Source organism: Symphalangus syndactylus, chromosome 3 (genome assembly GCF_028878055.3).
Source record: "Symphalangus syndactylus isolate Jambi chromosome 3, NHGRI_mSymSyn1-v2.1_pri, whole genome shotgun sequence".
Lineage (NCBI taxonomy): Eukaryota > Metazoa > Chordata > Mammalia > Primates > Hylobatidae > Symphalangus > Symphalangus syndactylus.
In genome coordinates, this window is record NC_072425.2 from 56,704,450 (window position 1) to 56,723,658 (window position 19,209).

Consider the following 19,209-nt stretch of genomic DNA (forward strand, 5'->3'; position numbering starts at 1 on the left):
ATCTCCAAATAGATGCAATTGAAAAAATGTCCTCTCCTTGGCACATTATAGTCCAATTGTCAAAAGTCAAAGACAAAGGGAAGTCTGAAAACAGAAAAAAAAAAAAAGGTGTAGTCACTTACAAGGGAATGCTCATCAGACTCACAGCAGATTTCTCAGCAGAAATTCTACTGGCCAGGAGAGAATGAAATGCTATACTCAAAGAGCTGAAAGACGAAAATTGTTAGCCAAGGATACTACACCCAGCAAAGTTAGGCTTCATAAGTGAAGGAGAAATAAAGTCTTCCCCAAACAAGAAAAGCTGGGGGAAGTGATCACCACTAGATCAAATCTACAAACGATGCTTAAGAGAGTTCTACACCTGGAAGTGAAAGGACAACTCTTCCATGATGAAAACACACGAAAGCATAAATCCACTGGTAGAGCAAACATATTAAGGAAGAGAAAGGACTCAAATATTACAACTACAGAAAGCCACTAAAGCACAGTGATAATGAGGGAGAAAGAAAGGAATAAAGAATATACAAAACAACAAAAAATCAATTAATAAAATGACAGGAATAAACCCTCACATATTAATAATAACCTTGAATGTATATGGATTAACTTTTTCACCTAAAAGATACAGACTGGCTGTTTGACTAATAAAACATGGCCCAACTATATGCTGCTGACAAGAAATCCATTTTATCTATAAAGATACATATAGATTGAAAGTAAAGGGATACAAAAAGATATTCCATGAAAATGGAAACCAAAAGTAAGCAAAACTTGCTGTACTTATATTAGATAAAACAGACTTTAAGCCAAAAACAGTAAAAAAAAAAAAAAAAAAAAAAAAAGAAGGTCATTATATAATGCAAAAGGGACCAATTCAGCAAGAAGATATAACAATTCTAAACATGTATGTATCCATCGCCGGAGCATGCAGATATTTACAGTAAATATTATTAGATCTATAGGAAGAGATAGACTTCAATACAACAGTATTTGGGGAATTCAACGCCCCACTTTCAGCATTAGGCAGATTATACAGACAGAAAATTAACAAAGAAACACTGAATTTAAACTGCATGTTAGACGAAGTGGACCTAACAGACATTTACAAAACATTTTATCCAACAGCTACAGAATTCACATTTTCTCATCAGCACACAGAACATTCTCCAGGATAGAACATATTTCAGGACACACGAAAAGTCTCAACAAATGTAAAAAAAACTGAAATCATATCAAGTATCTCCTCAAACCACAATGCAGTAAAACTAGAAATTGATTAACAAGAGGAACTTTGGAAATTGTACAAATACATGGAAAGTAAACAACATGTTCCTGAATGACCACAGGGTCAATAAAGAAATTAGGGGAGAAATTTAAAAAAATTCTTGAAACAAATGAAAATCAAAGCACAAGACCAAAATCTACAGCCAAAGCAGTGCTAAGAAGGAAGTTTATAACAAAAAACTACGTCAAAAAATCAGAAACGTTTCAAATAAACAATTGAATGATGTACCTCAAGGAACTAGAGAAGCAAGAACAAGCCAAACCACAATTTAGCAGAAGAAAAGAAATAATAAAGGTCAGAGAAGAACTAAACAAAACAAAGACTAAAAAAATACAAAGAACTGATGAAATGAAAAATTGTTTTATAATATAAACAAAATTGCTAAACCATTTGCTAGACTGACCTAGAAAAAAAGAGAGAAGACCCAAAAGAACAAAATGAGAAATGAAAAGTAAGATATTACAACTGATGCCACAAAAATATCAAAGATCATCAGAGGTTATTATGAACAACTATATGCTACTGGAAAATCTAGAGGAAATGGATAAATTCCTAGACAGATAATTTACAAAAATTGAATCAGAAAGAAATAGAAAACTAGAGCAGACCAATAATGAGTAATGAGATTGAATTGGTATTAAAAAGCCTCCCCAAAAAGAAAAGTCCAGGTTTGGATGTCAGAAGAACTAATGATTCTCCTCAATCTATTCCAAAAAACTGAAGGGGAGGGAATTCTGCTTAATTTACTCCATGAAACCAGCATTGCCATGATAACAAAACCAGAAAAGAATGTAAAAACAACAACAACAACAACAACAACATCATTACAGGCCAAGATCCCCGATAAACACAGATGCAAAAATCCTCAACAATATACTAGTAAACCAAATCCAACAGCACACAAAAAAGATGATACACCATAATCAGGGATGCAAGGATGAGTCGACATAATACACCACATCAACAGAAAGAACAAAAGCTATATCATAATCTCAACAGATGCTGAAAAAGCATTTGACAAAATTCAACATCCCTTCATGATAAAAGCTGTCAACAAACTAGGCATAGAAGGAACATATCTCAACATAATAAAGGCCATACATGACGAACCCATACCTCAACATAATAAAGGCCATACATGATGAACCCATAGCTGACATCATACTGAATAGAGAAAAGCTGAAAGCTTTTCCTTTAAGATCAGAAATAAGACAAGGATGCCCCCTACATCACTCCTGTCCAACACAGTACTGGAATTCTTAGCCGGAACAATCAGGCAAAGGGAAAGAAATAAAAAGCATATAAACTAGAAAAGAGAAACTCAAACTGTCCCTCTTTGCAAGTGATATGGTCTTATAACTACAGAAACCTAAAGACTCCACCAAAAAACTCTTAGATCTGCGAAATAAATTCATAATAGGTAAAGTTGCAGGATACAAAATCAACCTACAAAAATCAGTAGCCTTTCTATACATCAATAATGAACTAGCTGAGAAAGAAATCAAGAGGGCAATTCCATTTACAATAGCTGCAATAAAAATAAAATACCCAGGAACAAATTTAGCCAAGGAGGTGAAAGACCCCTACAAGGAAAAGCACAAAACACAGACGAAAGACACTGAAGAGGACACAAACAAATGCAAATACATGCTGTGGTCATATATCAGAAGAATCAACATTGTGAAAATGCTCATACTACTCAAGGCAATCTACAGATTCAATGCAATCCCTATCAAAATACCAATGTCATTTTTGACGGAAATAGAAAAGACAATCCGAAAATTTGTATGGAAACAAAATAGTGGCCAAATAGCCAAAGCAATCCTGAGCGTAAAGAACAAAGCTAGAGGCATCTCACTACTTGACTTCAAAATACACAGCAAGGCTATAGTAACCAAAACAGCATGGTATTGATATAAAAACAGACACATAGACCAATGGAACAGAAAACTCAGAAATAAATCCAGGTATTCATAGCCAAATAACTTTTGACAGAGGCACTAAGAACACATATTGGGGAAAAGAACACCCTTGTAAATAAACACTGCTGGGAAAACGGAATATCCACATGCAGAAGAACGAAACTGGACCCCTGTCTCTCACCATATTCAAAAATCAACTCAAGATGGATTAAAGACTTAAATGTATACCCTAAATTATAAAACCAGTAGAAGAAGACAGGCTTCAGGACACTGGTCCTACAAAGATATTGTGGATAAAACCTCAAAAGCACAGGTAATAAAAACGAAAATAGACAACTTAGAGTGTATTAAACTAAACAGTTTTTGCACAGCAAAGGAAACAATCAACAGAGTGAAGAGACAATCTGTAGAACGGGAGATAATATTTTGCAAACTATTTATGTGACAAGGGATTAATATCCAGAATATACAAGGAACTCAAACAGCTAAACAGTAAAATCACAAACAATCCCATCAAAAAGTCGGCAAAGGTCTACAGTAACCAAAACAGCATGGTACTGGTACAAAAACAGACACATAGACCAGTGGAACAGAATAGATAACCCAGAAATAAAGCTGCACACCTACAGCCACCCAATCTGCGACAAAGTTGACAAAAATAAGTAATGGAGAAAGGACTCCCTATTCAATCAATGGCGCTGGGATAGCTGCTAAGCCATATGCAGAAGAATGAAACTGGATTCCCACCTTTCACCATATAAAAAAATTAATTCAAGATGAATTAAAGCTGTAAATGTAAAACCTCAAACTATAAGAATCCTAGAAGAAAATCTAGGAAACACCATTTTGGATACTGACCTTGGGGAAGAATTTATGACTAAGTCCTCAAAAACAATTGCCAACAAAAACAAAAATTGACAGGTAGGACCTAATTAAAGAGCTTCTGAACGGTAAAAGAAATTATCAACAGTGTAAACAGATAACCTACAGAATGGGAGAAAATATTCACAAACTATGCATCCAACAAAGGCATAATCTAAGATCCAGAATCTATAAGGAACTTAGAGTTCAACAAGGAAAAACCAAACAACCCCATTAAAAAGTGGGGGCAAAGGACACGAACAGACACTTCTCAAAAGAAGACATACAAGTAGCCAATAGACATATGAAAAAAAGCTCAACATCACTAATCATCAGAGAAATGCAAATCAAAACCACGAGATACCATTTCACACCAATTAGAATGGCTATTATTAAAAAGACAAAAAAACAAGAGATGCTGGTGAGGGCATGAAGAAAAGAGAACACTTATACATTGTGGGAATGTAAATAAGTTCAGCCACTGTGGAAAGAAGTTTGGAGATTTCTCAAAGAACTTAAAACTACTGTTTGACCCAGCAATCCCATTTCTGGGTATATATCTGAAAGGAAACAAATTGTTCACCAAAAAGACACATGCACTAGTATGTTCATTGCAGCACTATTCACAACAGCAACGACATGTAGGTGTCGTTGTAGGTGCCCATCAATGGCAGACTGGATAAAGACAATGTGATACATATACATCATGAAATACTATGAAGCCATAAAAAAAGAAGACAATCATGTCTTTTGCAGCAACATGAATGGAGCTGGAGGCTATTATCCTAAGTGAATTAACACAGGAACAGAAAACCAAATATGGCATGTTCTCACTTATAAGGGGGTACTAAACATTCGGTACTCCTGGATGTAAAGATGGCAACAATAGTAACTGGGGACTACTAGAGGGGGTGGGAGGGAGGGATCATTTGTACCCTAAACCTCAGCATCATGCAATATAACCAGGTAACAAATCTGCACAGGGACCCCTGAATCTAAAATACAAGTTGAAAAAGGAAAACCAAAATGAGCAAGAACCTGAATAGAAATTTCTCAAAAGAAGACATACAAATGGCCAACAGGTAAATGAGAAAAATGTTCAATATCACTAATCATCCAAGAAATGCAAATCAAAACCACAGTGAGACACCCTCTTACACCAATCAGAATGGGTATTATTAAAAAGATAAAAAAAAAAAAAAACAGAAGCTGGCAGTGATGCAGAGAAAAGAGAATTATTAATATACTGTTGGTAGAAATATAAATTAGTACAGTTATTATGGAAAATAGCATGGAGATTTCTCAAAAAGACTAAAAATTGAGCTAACATATGATCTAGTAATTACACTACTGTGTATTTTTCCAAAGGAAAGGAAATCAGTATATCAAAGGGATACGTGCACGCCCATGTTTACTTCAGCACTATTCATAACAGCAAAGATACGGAATTGACCTAAGTGTCCATCAAGAAACAAATGAATAAAGAAAACGTGGTATACACATAACAGAATACTATTTATACACAGACATAAAGCAGAATGAAATCACGTCATTTGCAGCAACATGGATAGAACTGGAGGTCATTATGTTAAGTCAAATAACCCAGGCACAGAAAGATAAATACTGCATGTTCTCATTCACATGTGGGAGCTAAAAAAGTTGATTTTATGGAGGGAGAGAGTAGAATGATAGATACCAGAGACTGGGAAGGCTGTGTGTGTGTGGAGGGGGGAATGAAGATAGGTTGGTTAATGGGTACAAACATGCAGTTAGATAGAAGGAATACTTTCCAATGTTCAATAGCAGAATAGGGTGACTATAGTTAACAATGCATTGTATTTTTCAAAATAGCTAGAAGAGAGGACTTGAAATGTTCCCAACACATAAAAATGACAAAAACTCAAAGTGATGGACACCTCACATAATCTGACTTGGTCATTACATACACATTCTATACATGCAACGAAGTATCACACGTACCCCATAAATACGTACAAATATTATTAATTTACTCAACGGTCATTTATCAAGCACCTACTGTATGCCAAGTGCTTTACTAGGTGCTGACAATATCCCAGTGTTTAGTTTTACTGTTTAGGGATGGCAGCCAGCCATGCTTCAGTCCTGGCTCACTCTGAATATCAGTCTGTGTTGGATTTCCTTCTGGAAGCGACAGATACAGCTCAGGACAAGCTCCCTTTAGGGATGACTTACAGCCCCGTTGAAGGGAAACCTGAGGTCCTTCCCTTGGGGCAGGCAGGGCATACCATTCAAATAAGCGTTCTGGATGTCGATGGCCTTGGTGGACTGGTCATCGGCCGAGCAGTGCGGGTGGTGGGTCGGGGCCACGAACACCTCCAGCATCCCTTTGGTAAGGCCCGGCTCGAACATCATGCTGCGGCTCCTCACGCTCACGTTCTCGCAGCCTGGGTACAGGTTGTTGATGCTCACTGAGACTGCAGGATGGAAAGGATCACATGAGTACTTGCAGGGGGCAGTGTGTGCCTGTCTCCCTCCCAGGCTGGCCCTGAGGTTTCCTTATCTGGAGCACGCCTCTGTCCCCACTCCAACTCTGGCTTCAGGCTGAGTGTGTCTGCCCTCACACGCGCAGGGCAGCAGTGTTCCCAGCAAGGCTGTGGGCTTTTCCGCTTGCTCTACCTCCCCACAACATTTTCTGCCCCGCCCTGTCGCCCCGGTGGCTGGTCCTAGGGATTGCGTCTCTAGGCTGGCTTGCCACGTGATTTCTGCTTAGGGTCAGCCAAGGGGAGGCTGTGGAGAGGGTGGGAGGACAGAGGTCGGGTTTCTTCCCTTCTCACTTCCTGCTACTTCTCTGATACTCGCAGTCTCTGTCTTCCTCCAGCTCCCGCTGAGCAACTTGTCTCTCTTGCACATGAGATTATTATTGCAAGTTAAATGGAAAATGATTTCAGACAGTAGCAGGCCATAGCATTAAATAACGCTGAATCACACACTGTGAAAGCTACTCCTTTTTGAAATTCCCTTGAAGGCCTTGCAGTTATTCTTGCAGCAAGTCTCCGCTTGAGGCCTTCCGATTTTACCATTTCCTCAATACCTGCTCATCTTCCCTTTTAATAAAGAGGGTGTGGGCATCAGCGTATAGCTGGATTTTATTCACATTGGTTGCTGTTCACTGCATTTATTTTTACTTATGGCAGTGACACTGGGTTCCCATTTATGATAGGGATATTAACTTTCATTTTCAAATCAATGTATTTTAGTACATTTTAAAAAGTGAGTCAGTTTAAAGGAAACATTATGTAAACAATGGTGAACTTGTGGGTGTTGTAGGGGAGCTGAATAACAGAGTCTGGGTCCCCTGTGTTTGGGCATAGAGCCTGTGCTTCCTCATTATCTCAGTTACTCATTGGCCTGCCCCTCTCCCTGTCTCTCCCACCAGGCTTGTGCAGGCAGAAGCTGCCTTTCTGGTCAGGACTGTGACCCAGGGTCCACGGAGGGTGCTCTGCAAGAACTTGGTGAACGAATTGCATTGGAGAAGGGATTCATTAATCCTAACTGCAGTACCACTGGTTTACAATTAATACAACAGACATTGCAAGGCATTAAAGAAGTGACCGTTTCACCTGGGTATCTGACTTTAAAACAGGCGATCCAAACACCAAGGTAATCCCTTACTTAAAGACCAAAGAGTTAAGACTTCGGACATGGATAATGGGGGTATCCAACGGAGGGGATGAGGAGAAGAAAAGTGGATCCTAAGGGCAGGGTTAGGTAAAGGGAAAGGAGAAAGGGCACTTGGAGGGCAAGATTTATTCTTAAAAACACAAACGCATGTTATATTTCTGTAGGAAAGTTGGCAGATAGGAATGTAAATAGAAAACAAAAGCAAAATGATGTAAGCCTTGATGTCATCGTAGCTGCCATTTTAGGGTATTTCTCTGCATATTGTTAATCCCAGTCTGACAAAAGCTGCGGGGTTGCCCAAGAATGGGTCTGTCCATTTCCCTGCGACCTGGAATCTGTGTCTGGGTGACTGCCTGTCAGGAACAAGTCTTGTTTTAGTGGCACGTGGCCGTGTGCTTAATGAGAGCAGACGTTGGTAAAGGGCAGTCATTCCTGCTCCTTGGTGGCAGTTTTCGTTGGGAGGATAAAAGCTTAGGACAGGCTTTGTACAAGGTGTTATGAAAACAATAATTTCATGGGGAAGCACTGAAATCTCTCTCTCTCTCTCTCTCTCTCTCTCTCTCTCATATCCCACCCTCCCAACCAGAGGTTCAGGCTGCAGTGCCCTTAACCACAGCAGAAGCGTGCTGCCTCCCTCTAAGGCAGCAACTAAACCCCACTTAAATCCTCAAGTAGAGCAGAAATCACACCGGTGGCCAGGCGCGGTGGCTCACGCCTGTAATCCCAGCACTTTGGGAGGCTGAGGCAGGTGGATCACAAGGTCAAGAGTTTGAGACCAGCCTGGCCAATATGGTGAAACCCCGTCTCTACTAAAAATACAAAAGTTAGCCTGGTGTGGTAGCATGCACCTGTAGTCCCAGCCACCTGGGAGGCTGAGGCAGGAGAATCGCTTGAACCCAGGAGGCGGAGCCAAGTTCCTGCCACTGCACTCCAGCCTGGGCGACAGAGTGAGACTCCGTCTCAAAAAAAAAAAAAAAATCACACTGGAAAATGGAAAGGTGTGCCCATGAATTCCTTATGCAGGGTGTCATTGACAAGCACTGGCTCAGGCACCAGATGTTCTGGGATTTGCCACCTGTGCACCTCAGGGAAGCCAACTGACCCCTCAAGGCTGCAGTGAAAACAGCTGTAAAAACACCCTGGAAGTTGTCATGTGGATTAAATGAGGCATCGTTCAGACCATATTTCTCCCAGTTCCTGGCACACAGTGCTCTATAAATACTGACACACGTATCAGCAATATAATAATACAAATTGTAACTCTGTTTCGATTAGTCTTTCTTCTCCTCATTTCAATTCTATAGCTGTGTTCAGAGACCAGAAGTTGAAAAGGGCATATAAATCTCAGCCAACTCTCCACTAGGAGCATGGGGAGCTACCCATGCTCCCCAGCGTCCTCCCTCATTGAGGGGACGTAAGAGAAACACAAACTTTAACACATTTGGCATCAACCTGGGGAACAGACCAGGCTCTTCTGTGACATCATATATAGAGAATGAATCAAGGCACAAAGCACAAAATTGTCCTGGTTTAGGAAACTCTTGGAAGGTCTCTTATCTTTCCACAAACTAACTCGCTCTGTCTAAAGGAGGATTCAGTTGGAATCACACCCAAGATTGCATCATTTTCTCTTGCTCACTGCCAGGTGCTTCCTGATGGCCCCCTAATATCAATCAATAACCCTGTCTGTGGAAGGCCCGGAAGGCAGCAAAGCTTCCCAAGGAGGGTGGATGTGACCAGAGAGACCATCCCTGAAAACCACTAAGGAGCCTCTGGAAACCTGTATCCAACCTTGAACTGAGCAGGATGGTGCTTCCTGGAAATCCCTTTTTGTTGCTCTTTGTATCTACAATACTGGGTCTGCCTGTAGCACTCCAGAAAGAAGGATAAGGGGTGAGGACCCTTCCTGGGCTGGTATTGGATGTGTGCTATGCTTGGACTGTTTGAGTTTGGGCTCTTTTTGTCTCTAAGGCCAGAGCCCCTGAGTAGAATGCAATGCAATTTGCAATTGTGTCCCCAGAGCTGACTGTGCAAATTCTGCAGTTTACACATTTATGAGGATGGACCTTTGTGTCTGTGGCTGCGATTTCAGTGAGGCCCTTGTTTTGCAACTGCCAAGTCAGTTTGCTACTGCTGGACAACAGGCAGCACACACAAGGCCACCAGCCAACCTGGACCTGAAACCCACTAAGGCCACAGGGTCCAGTACAGGCCAAGTGACCCAAACACAACTCCCTTCCCCCCTAGACCTTGAGAGGAGAGAGTGCAGAAGCCAACACCTGCTGGAGAGACAGGGGCCAGCGTGGAGGTTCCTACCTGTGGGCTTAGAAGCCAGGGGTGAAGGTGGGAACCTGCTGGAGTTGGTGGAAGACAGTCTGGGCCGACGCCTTCTGAAAAAGCTCCTCAGCAGCCCACACTTGAGAGATTCTACAAGGGTGGTTTTTCCGGATCCCGAGTGGCCAAACAGCTTGAGCTTAATTCTTGGCTGCAAGTTCTGTGTGGGTCGGAGCTGCTGGATGAAGAGTCCTCGGTGCGTATCCTGAGCATGGATGAGAAAGAGCCAGTGAGTGACAGAAAAAGAGGCAAATAATGATTCTCAAGGTTCCTAATCCCCGGTGTGCAGTTTTTACCCATGCTGAAGAGATGTTTCTTTCTTTCTTTTTTTTTTTTTAATTGAGATGGAGTTTCACTCCTGTTGCCCAGGCTGGAGTGCAATGGCGCAATCTCGGCTCACCGCAACTTCTGCCTCCCGGGTTCAAGCGATTCTCCTGCCTCAGCCTCCCAAGTAGCTGGGATTCCAGGCATGTGCCACCGTGCCTGGCTAATTTTATATTTTTAATAGAGATGGGGTTTCTCCATGTTGGTCAGGTTGGTCTCTAACTCCCGACCTCAGGTGATCCACCTGCCTCGGCCTCCCAAAGTGCTGGGATTACAGGTGCGAGCCACCATGCCTGGCAGTATGTTTATTTCTATCTCCAATGAAAACTTTGAAAATTTAGGTAAGATTGACCTAACATCAAAGTCACCATTTTCAAGTGTGAAATTCAGAGGCTTTTAGTGCATTTTCAATGCTGCACGACCATCACTGCTGTCTCCTTCCAGAACATTTGTGTCACGCCCAAAAGGAAGCTCTGTATCCGTGAGCAGTCACTTGCCATTCCCCTCTTTGCTCAGCCCCTGGCAACCATAGTGATGTTTTCTGTCTGTAAGAATTTGCCTATTTCCATTGCATTTTGATGCATGACAAGTTGGGTGGAGCAATTGTGAAGCCTTCAATTTTTTTTTTTTTGTGGAACCCCCCACACTTTATTTAGAAATTTATCAGAAAAACATAACTGGATGGCCCAAATGTCCACTTCATAACTGTAGGTCTGGAATAGGAATCTTATCTTACTGACTACCTACTAGCACTTTTGATTTAACTTCATAGCAATGTCACCTGTATGTGAATATTAAAAATATCTACCATCACTTTTGGTTTCAACCACATGGCAACCTAACAAGCCTAGGAACAGACCTACAACAAACCGGGCTCACGCCTGTAATCCCAGCACTTTGGGAGGCCGAAGCGGGCAGATCACAAGGTCAGGAGATCAAGACCATCCTGGCTAACACGGTGAAACCCTGTCTCTACTAAAAATACCAAAAAAATTAGCCGGGCATGGTGGCGGGTGCCCGTAGTCCCAGCTACTTGGGAGGCTGAGGCAGGAAAATGGCATGAACCCGGGAGGCGGAGCTTGCAGTGAGCGGAGATCATGCCACTGCACTCCAGCCTGCGCGACACAGCAAGACTCTGTTAATATATTACCAAACACATAAAATAAAAAGTACAATCAAAAATTTACCCTAATCAATTAAGAGGCTGAAAGAAAACGGAAATCCAGGAGATCGAGAAAGTTAGAAGCCTTCAATTTAATCATGAAATAGGATCAGCCCTGTCTGACCAGCAAGAGCGTCTGTCCCTCTCTATGTGGAGGGGTCTGGATCCTTTAAGGCAGTAATGAGACAAGAGGATGACAGAAGGGGCACTCCAAGGTACAAGCTCCATGCTGCAGAGGGGGCTGGGAACACAATATCCTCATTACTTTCTTCTTTTTCCATCCGACAGGGAGAAGCAGGAGGCTCCACAGAATGAAATAGTTCACTACTCACTCACTCCATCATTCATCAACCAGCATTTCGGGAGGCCCTCCAACCCCGTGCTAAGCACAGTGCTGACAACAGGAAAATCTAGGCTCAGCCCAGATCCATGGTCTTGGGGAGATACAGACATGTGAACAATTTCACATCTAATACCAAGTAAGAGCTTTTAACAGGATAGTATAGGCAAGGTGTTCAGTGCACCGAAGGGAACCTACACAAGGTTTATGTGATGTGGCACTGACCATGCCACCCTGGTGTCACACCCTCTCACAGGCCACCGTCCTTTCCCACCACTCCTGCCCTGCTCCCTAACAAGGACCTGTTTGGAGCTGTGAGGTGCAGCCTGAAGCGTCTTCCTCACCCTTACCCAGGAGGACCCCCTCTGCTTTAACCTGCAGTTCCCACAAACCCACAAAACCTGTCCTGCCTGCCATCTCCTCCTGGAAGCTTCTTCCCACCATGCGTGGCTCTCCATGGTGACCCCCTGGCCTGTAATTATGGGGTGCTCTGCCCCTCTAGACCAGGAGCCCATCTGTGGGGACAGACAGAATTCCCAGCCTGGCAGGTGTAGAATCTCCATAAACCAGTGTCATATAAATGACAGAACTCAGAGGGACCCATGCAAGGGTGTCTCCATGTGATCTACACGTGGCGGGACCATTCCTTCAGTTCTAAATCCTGGGAGGCGCTCACTTACTGCTGATCTCTTCCAGCAGCAAAAGCCAGTGTTACTTTTGCTGTTATAACTGCATTGCTACAAACTCATACATAACTCTCCTGAAGGCTTTGATTTTCCTGTCTCCATTTTCAATTCCTAAGCCAGGACCAGACTTCCTCAACAGGAACTATACTGACCCCTGGTGGGCACTGGGGAAATCTGAGGTGGCATTTTAGTTCCCACAATGTTGAGAGGATGCTCCTGCAGCTGGACGCTGGGTGTTCAGACACCGTGTAACAAAATGCCCCTCACAGCGAAGAATTCTCCTGGGTCCCCTGACTTCTGAGCATCTAATGAGCATTTATATAGTGGAAAAGCCTGTTTACAATCATCTGAGCTGAGAACTTAACTACATTTTACACATCATCCAGAGGGTTTTGGGGGCAGTATTTAATACATACTGAGTTATCAATGAATGCTGCTATTTTATAGATTGGCAAATAATTACACTTTGCTTTTTTCCTTTTATCTTTGCTGAGTGCTGTCTCCGATTTCTGGGCATCAGCTCAGTATGCTGCTGTGGTGCTGGAGCTGCCATCCCAGCCCTCCAGTGTCCATGGGCGTCTGTGGGGGTTGCACTCAGTGATCCTGTGGGTGGGTGAAGGGACCAGCCAGGTTTCCCAGCCTCCTCCTACCTGTGTCCCAGCACATGCATGCTGACATCCAGCATATTTCACTATGCGCATGCTCCCACAAGGTCTGTGTTATAGTACAGTTAGGGCACGCTACTGATCTTTTGAATCTATCTGTGTAGTAGGTGCACCCCTGTCTATAAATTCTACTTTACGAGGGCCAAGGGAGCATGACACAAGGTGTGTTGTAAAATGCTGGGGCAGCTGGGGTGGAGGCCACGGCACCAAACCATGATCTGTAGAACACGAGGTAGTGTTCTACTCTGGTGTCTTCTTCTGACCTCAAATCCCAACAGGTTCAGAGACAGAGCACCACAGGGAAAGGAAAGGGCTGGGGGTCTTGACAGCAATGTCCCTGACTGATTACCTGAATCAGCAAAAAAGCTGGACAGATTCTATTATGAGGAGTTACTCATTGGGGGTGGCACCTGTCAGGCTGGAAGGAATGGGGCTCTGAATTCTCCCCAGCGCCACATGCACCAGGTGCGCCCATGCTGCTGGGCTGCCACCGACTCTGGATCAATTCCACCTCCCAGCCTACTCCAGCCTTCCGCAGCAGTCCTGGGTCTTCCTTGTGAGTCCAAGGCTGTACCCACACCACGCCATGCATGAGCACCTGAGCTGCGTCCACTGTGCTGAGCAGTGGTCACCTTCCATGGTGAGCGTCCTACGGGGTAGATAAAAACTTCCCCATCTATTCCCTGAACGCAGCTCCCACCACACAGAGATTCTTGGTACTGGCCCAAGTCTGCTTCATCTGAGACCGGGGGAAGGCAGAAAACTGCTCCTGGTTAAATCCAGTCACCAGATCCCGGGTGCCCCCATTTTGGGGAAGAAACTGTGCCATGAATCTCCCTACAGCTCTTTCTTCCTGTTTCGTGCCTGTGGATCTTGACACTTTGAGCTTCAGCACACATGTCTGTCCTGTCTGCAGGAATGGGGCAAGCTCATTCCTTCTGCAGGAGTCCCACAGGCCCTTCCACTCTCAGAAGACTTGAACCATGGTGAACTACAGACACCGCTGCCCCTGTGAGAGGCTTCTAGAAGCGACTGAACCTGCAGGCTGACTTGCTCCTGTGTATGAGGGCAAGCTATGCCTGTGACTTCCCTGTACTGACAGTCCAGCTCACTCCTTCAAATTCCACGCAGGGCAATGCTGGTTCAGAAGCTCCTGGCAATCTGTTTGCCTGTTTCATGGGCCAGCACAATAAATGCAGAAGGAGGGAGGAGGCAGCAGGAGGAGTTGAGACAGATGTGTTTCCTGTCTGCAGCAGTAACTTCCACGTGCATGGCGCCTTCCAGCTCATGCTATGCCTTCACTCACATTACCTATGAAAACCTCCAAGGAACCTTTGTGGTTAATACCATCCTCCTGCCTTTCAGATGAGGAAATTGAGGGTCAGAGGGGCCAAGGCACTTGCCCAAGGTGACAGAGCAAAGCCAGAACTCACTACCAGGTCTTCCTCCCACTGCTGGACACTGAAAGGGAGGTGGCAGGTTCCTCAGAAGCAGAGGAGACAGGAATAGACAGGGATATGCACATTGAAGGTGAACTCCACAGCACTGAGGACCATCCAAGGAGGGCCCCCCACAGTGCATCCCACTCGGAAGGCACTTCCTGAATAGGGCACCCTTTGGAGTGAAATATTTCTGTGGAGGGACTCACCTGTCCTTGGTGCACCCCCTTCCCCTCCACCAGGAGCTGTCAGCCTTGGCTGAGATGTGCCCACTTACCCTTCACCAAGTCTTTGGGAAGAGAGGCCAGGAAACTGCACTGATCTAGACTTACAGAATTCACCATCATCTTGAAAGGCAAAGAAAAGCAAAATATCCTCGGTTATTTCCCTTCACAAGATAATCTCAGCTGATCCTGGAAGATGACCCCTCATCCTGCTCACTAAGAACCTTGGGGAATCTAAGCACATCCGAATATATCTCCCTCATTGGTGGAGGCACGTTTTCACGTTTCACTACCAGATGGCAGATAGGGACGGGTTGGGGCGCAGGGGCCTCTCCCTGGGAAAGCAGCTTTCATCCACTCAATGATCTGTCTCCAACTCAGAGAGGGCTCCAGGCCAGGTCTAGAAGGTGGTAGGAAGACTGATTTATTTGGAGGGGGAGTTCAGTAGTCCTTACACAGTGTGTTTAACACAAGTTACAAGACAACCCTGAGATCCTGCTGGCATGAAGCCCAGGCTAGTCGGGCCCTCCCTGGCTGGGCCAGGTGGGAGCCATGTGCAGCCAACACCTCTAGGGGAGAGGAGAGGGGACTGTGGTGCCACCAACATTTTTGGCTCATGGCTTGAAGTGCTCTCCAGTGTGTGTCCCCTAGGTCTGTGGGTGTGGCTGGAGGGTACTCAGGAGACCTGGGGCATCCAGGGTCTGGGCAAGACCTCCTGCAGTCAGGGTGAGACCAGGCTGGGGAGAGGAGGAGGCAGAACCGAACTCCAAGGAGCGCAGAATTCTGACTCAGAACCTTCCAGGTGGTCATAAGGGTGTGTGTGCATGTGTAGGGTAGAATATATTTACCTGTATTAGCTCTAGTCACATCCTTTAAATATTTACACAGGAGTAGGAGCCTCCCTGGTATTCTTGCCCAAGGCTCACTAAGTAATAGAGCCTGGACAGCCCCAGTCCAAGCACCGTCACATCTCCCCTGGCTGCCAAGATCACCTCCTATCAGGTCCCTCTGCTCCCCCTCCTGACCCCGAGGCTCCAGTCTGGGAAGCCGGGGGAATTCCTAAACCTAAGGCAGATCTCACACCTGCCTGCACTTGGCCCAAACCCAATCTCCTCACCCCCTGGGTAAGGTCTATAAAGCTGTGTGACCTCTCGGGTCATGTTGGGCATTGTTCTCTGCCTGCACCCCCAGGTACATCCTCTGGCCCTAGCCCAGTTGCCCTCCTTCTTTGTTGTTTTATGCTTGAGCTCCTCCAACCCTTCACTACCCAGCCCCTTGCACTCCCTATTCCTCTGTCTTCCTCCAGCCCTTCCTCGGGCTGCTTCCTTCTTCTTGCCCTTCAGGTCTTGGTTTCAGTGTCACATCAGAGAGGTCTTCATCAGCCAGGTGAAGGTAGATTCCACCATCCTCTCATCTCACTTCATCCTGTTTCAATTCCCTGCATGGCACCTACCCCAGGAGGCAGCAACCCTTTCTGTAGAGGGCCAGATGGTCTCTGTGGCAACTCAACTCTGCCATGTATGAACACCAGCCACAGACAAGAGTGTGTAGCTGTGTCTCAATAAAACTTTATTTACAGAAGTAGGCAGTGGGTTGTAGGCCATTGTTTGCTACCCCTTGAGCTGACTTACATATTTTTCTTATCGATTTCCTGGCTGGGTTCTGCCGATTTTGTTCACTGTGGTCTCTGCAGTGCCTATAACAGCTCTTACAGTAGACACTGGAAATATCTTTTCAGTGTGTGAGTGAATGAATGTTATTTGGTAACTGTGTTGCTCTTTGAAGCCCTGGTAAATCTCCTAGTTTCTACTTTTCTTTCTTCCAGTACTGTTTTCTTCCCCAGCAACGTAGCTTTCACTTTCTCATCAGACAAGAGGACTAAACATTAGCAAGCTGATGGGGAAGACCATTCACGGTCTGGGAAGGCCAGATAAGAGCACTGAGAGGCGATGTGGCCTCGCCCATGTGGCAGGGTGCAGTAAGACTGCACGGATGGTGCAGCAACTTTTAATTATGAAAATGCAGTTTACAGGTGGTGAATTTTTCAATCTGGGCAGCTCCCAAATTGTTTTCATTTTTCAAAATATTCCTGGCCACCTTTCTTCACTGTTGGGTCTTACTTAGGTTTAGTAAAAGCAAACTACTTTTTTTTTTTTTTTTTCTTTTTGAGACAGAGTCTTACTCTGTCACCCAGGCTGGAATGCAGTGGCATGATCTCAGTGCACTGCAACCTCCACCTCCTGGGTTCAAGCGATTCTACTTCCTTAGCATCCCAAGTAGCTGGGACTACAGGCGCGCACCACCATCTCTGGCTAATTTTTTTTGTATTTTAATTTTAATTTTTTGGTAGAGACAGGGTTTCACCATGTTGGCCAGGCTGGTTTTGAACTACTGACCTCAGGTGATCTGCCTGCCTCAGCCTCCCAAAGTGCTGGGATTACAGGCGTGAGCCACCGCACCCAGCCTACTTTTAATTTCAGGCTTACGGAAAATCTGATTAGAAGGACGACCAAACAAAATAAGCCAACTCCTCAACCCCCTTGAAATTCTTATTTTAAAATCAGGTAAGAATGGGGCTTGCAGTGACTATAGTAAAAATGGATGCTGATATAAAATCTAGATCAACCCCTCTCCCATAGAAGGGGTCCCTCCTTTCTTCTAGAAGGAGAACTGGGTTTGGCTGAGCAACAACACAGTCCTCAGGCAGGTTTGGACAGCTGCATGGGGCTTTGTTACTGACTGAGCACAAGGAAGTAGAAGGTACAACTTCCTTCTGTGATAAAGTGGTACCTACAGCCAAGCAGGGGCTCTCAGGGACCCCCAAAGCAATGATGAACCTATCAACAACCTTTGGGAGGGAGAAGCAGACTTCATCTCTAGCATTTGCTGGTTCCTGCGGTGCAAATGCTCCCTCCCTGGCTGATTTCAAGACTCCCATGTGATGTCACCAGGTTGGGAAGACAAGCTCGGCTCTCAGGGACAGCACCAGAGGCTCCTGCACACCACTGCCCCAGTTCACTCAATGTGGAGGTGGGTCAGAGTCGATCCCATGCAGCTCAGCCCTGCCCCAGGTTCCTTCTTCCCCAAGAGCTGTAGCCTTGGCCTCAGCAGTCTTCAGTGCTCCTGCCCCTTGAACTCTCCAGTGATCAAAACAGCCAGTCCCTCTCCCCTGCACATCTTCCACTGCTGTGGGCAAACAGGATGATTTTGGTTCTATTTCCAGATGCCAAATCCCATTGCTTCCCTAGCAAATATAGTTTAAAGACACATTCCTAGGCAATGTCAACTGATGAGAGCTCAGAGCATAGATAGAAAGTATTTCTTTTGCTCAATTGGCCCATTTGGAAACCAAATAAAATGGCAGGCAATGTAGGGCCACCATCCTCAGCTGTCCCAGATACAGATCTCTCCCCAGGATTGTGCTTTGGATCAACCTGCAGTGGTTCTTGCAGAGTGTGGTAGCACCCTAGGGGCTGAGGGAAAATATGTGGAAGGATTCTTTTGGTTTTCACAATATGGCTGTAGGGAACGCTAGCATGTTAGATGCTTGGAGGCCAGGGACAAGAAACATCCCGCAAGGACAGGGCCTCCCAGTCACCCAAACTGCCAACAGCAACCAGTGAGAAACACTGGGGAATATCAAGGAGAAATGAATGGAAAGGAAAATGGTCCTAAGATGCTCTGCAGGGTGAATGACTTCTTTCCCTTCCCCTCCCCCATCATGTACCCGATTCTCTCCTCCTCCAGGTGACCCGAGTTAGAACTGCAGGTCAGTCCCCTTCCTGGTGTCCTCCCCAGGCACTGCCTGCTCCTGGGCTCCCACCACAATCCTCAGCGATGCATTCTCCAAGGAAGCTGCTGCGACAGCTCAGTCCTTTCCAATAACCAAATTCCAGTACCGGGTGTGCCCAGGTGCCAAGCAGTTACTTGCATGGGGATTTATATTCATACACAAGGAAGAAAGACCGCGATTAGCAATGCTTGACAGACAACTCCTCCCATTCTGGCTAATCAAGAGCTAACGTCGAGAGCCCACTGAGGGATGATGAAGACAAACAAATTCCAGGGGCTCTTTGAACACAGCATCTAGAAGATTCTGAGGGAATTAGAACCCTGGGCCTCCCCGCGGGAAGGTGATCCCTGTGCACTGCAAAGCAGGGCGGCTCAGCACAGGCACAGCAGCCAGTGTGGAAAAGACACATCCCACCTGGCCAGGAATCTGCCCTGGAGCCCCCCGAGCCCATTGATTAAAAGCAGATCACAGGTATTTCCAGGTCAGGTCAGGACCTCAGGTCTGCACTGAT

The 19,209-nt window shown here is 45.1% G+C and overlaps 1 protein-coding gene across 8 annotated transcripts in view; it reads right to left on the reverse strand.

The window, feature by feature from the left end:
- The window catches only part of DAPK1 (death associated protein kinase 1), a 210,668-nt gene that overhangs the window by 15,518 nt on the left and 175,941 nt on the right, over positions 1–19,209 (reverse strand). For all 8 annotated transcript variants that reach the window (XM_063636281.1, XM_063636279.1, XM_063636283.1 and 5 more), the window contains 2 exons: positions 10,048–10,270; positions 6,336–6,524 (listed from right to left, as the gene is read on the reverse strand). In XM_063636281.1, the coding sequence (XP_063492351.1) occupies positions 6,336–6,524; positions 10,048–10,270 (412 nt within the window). The remainder of the gene's footprint in view (positions 1–6,335; positions 6,525–10,047; positions 10,271–19,209) is intronic.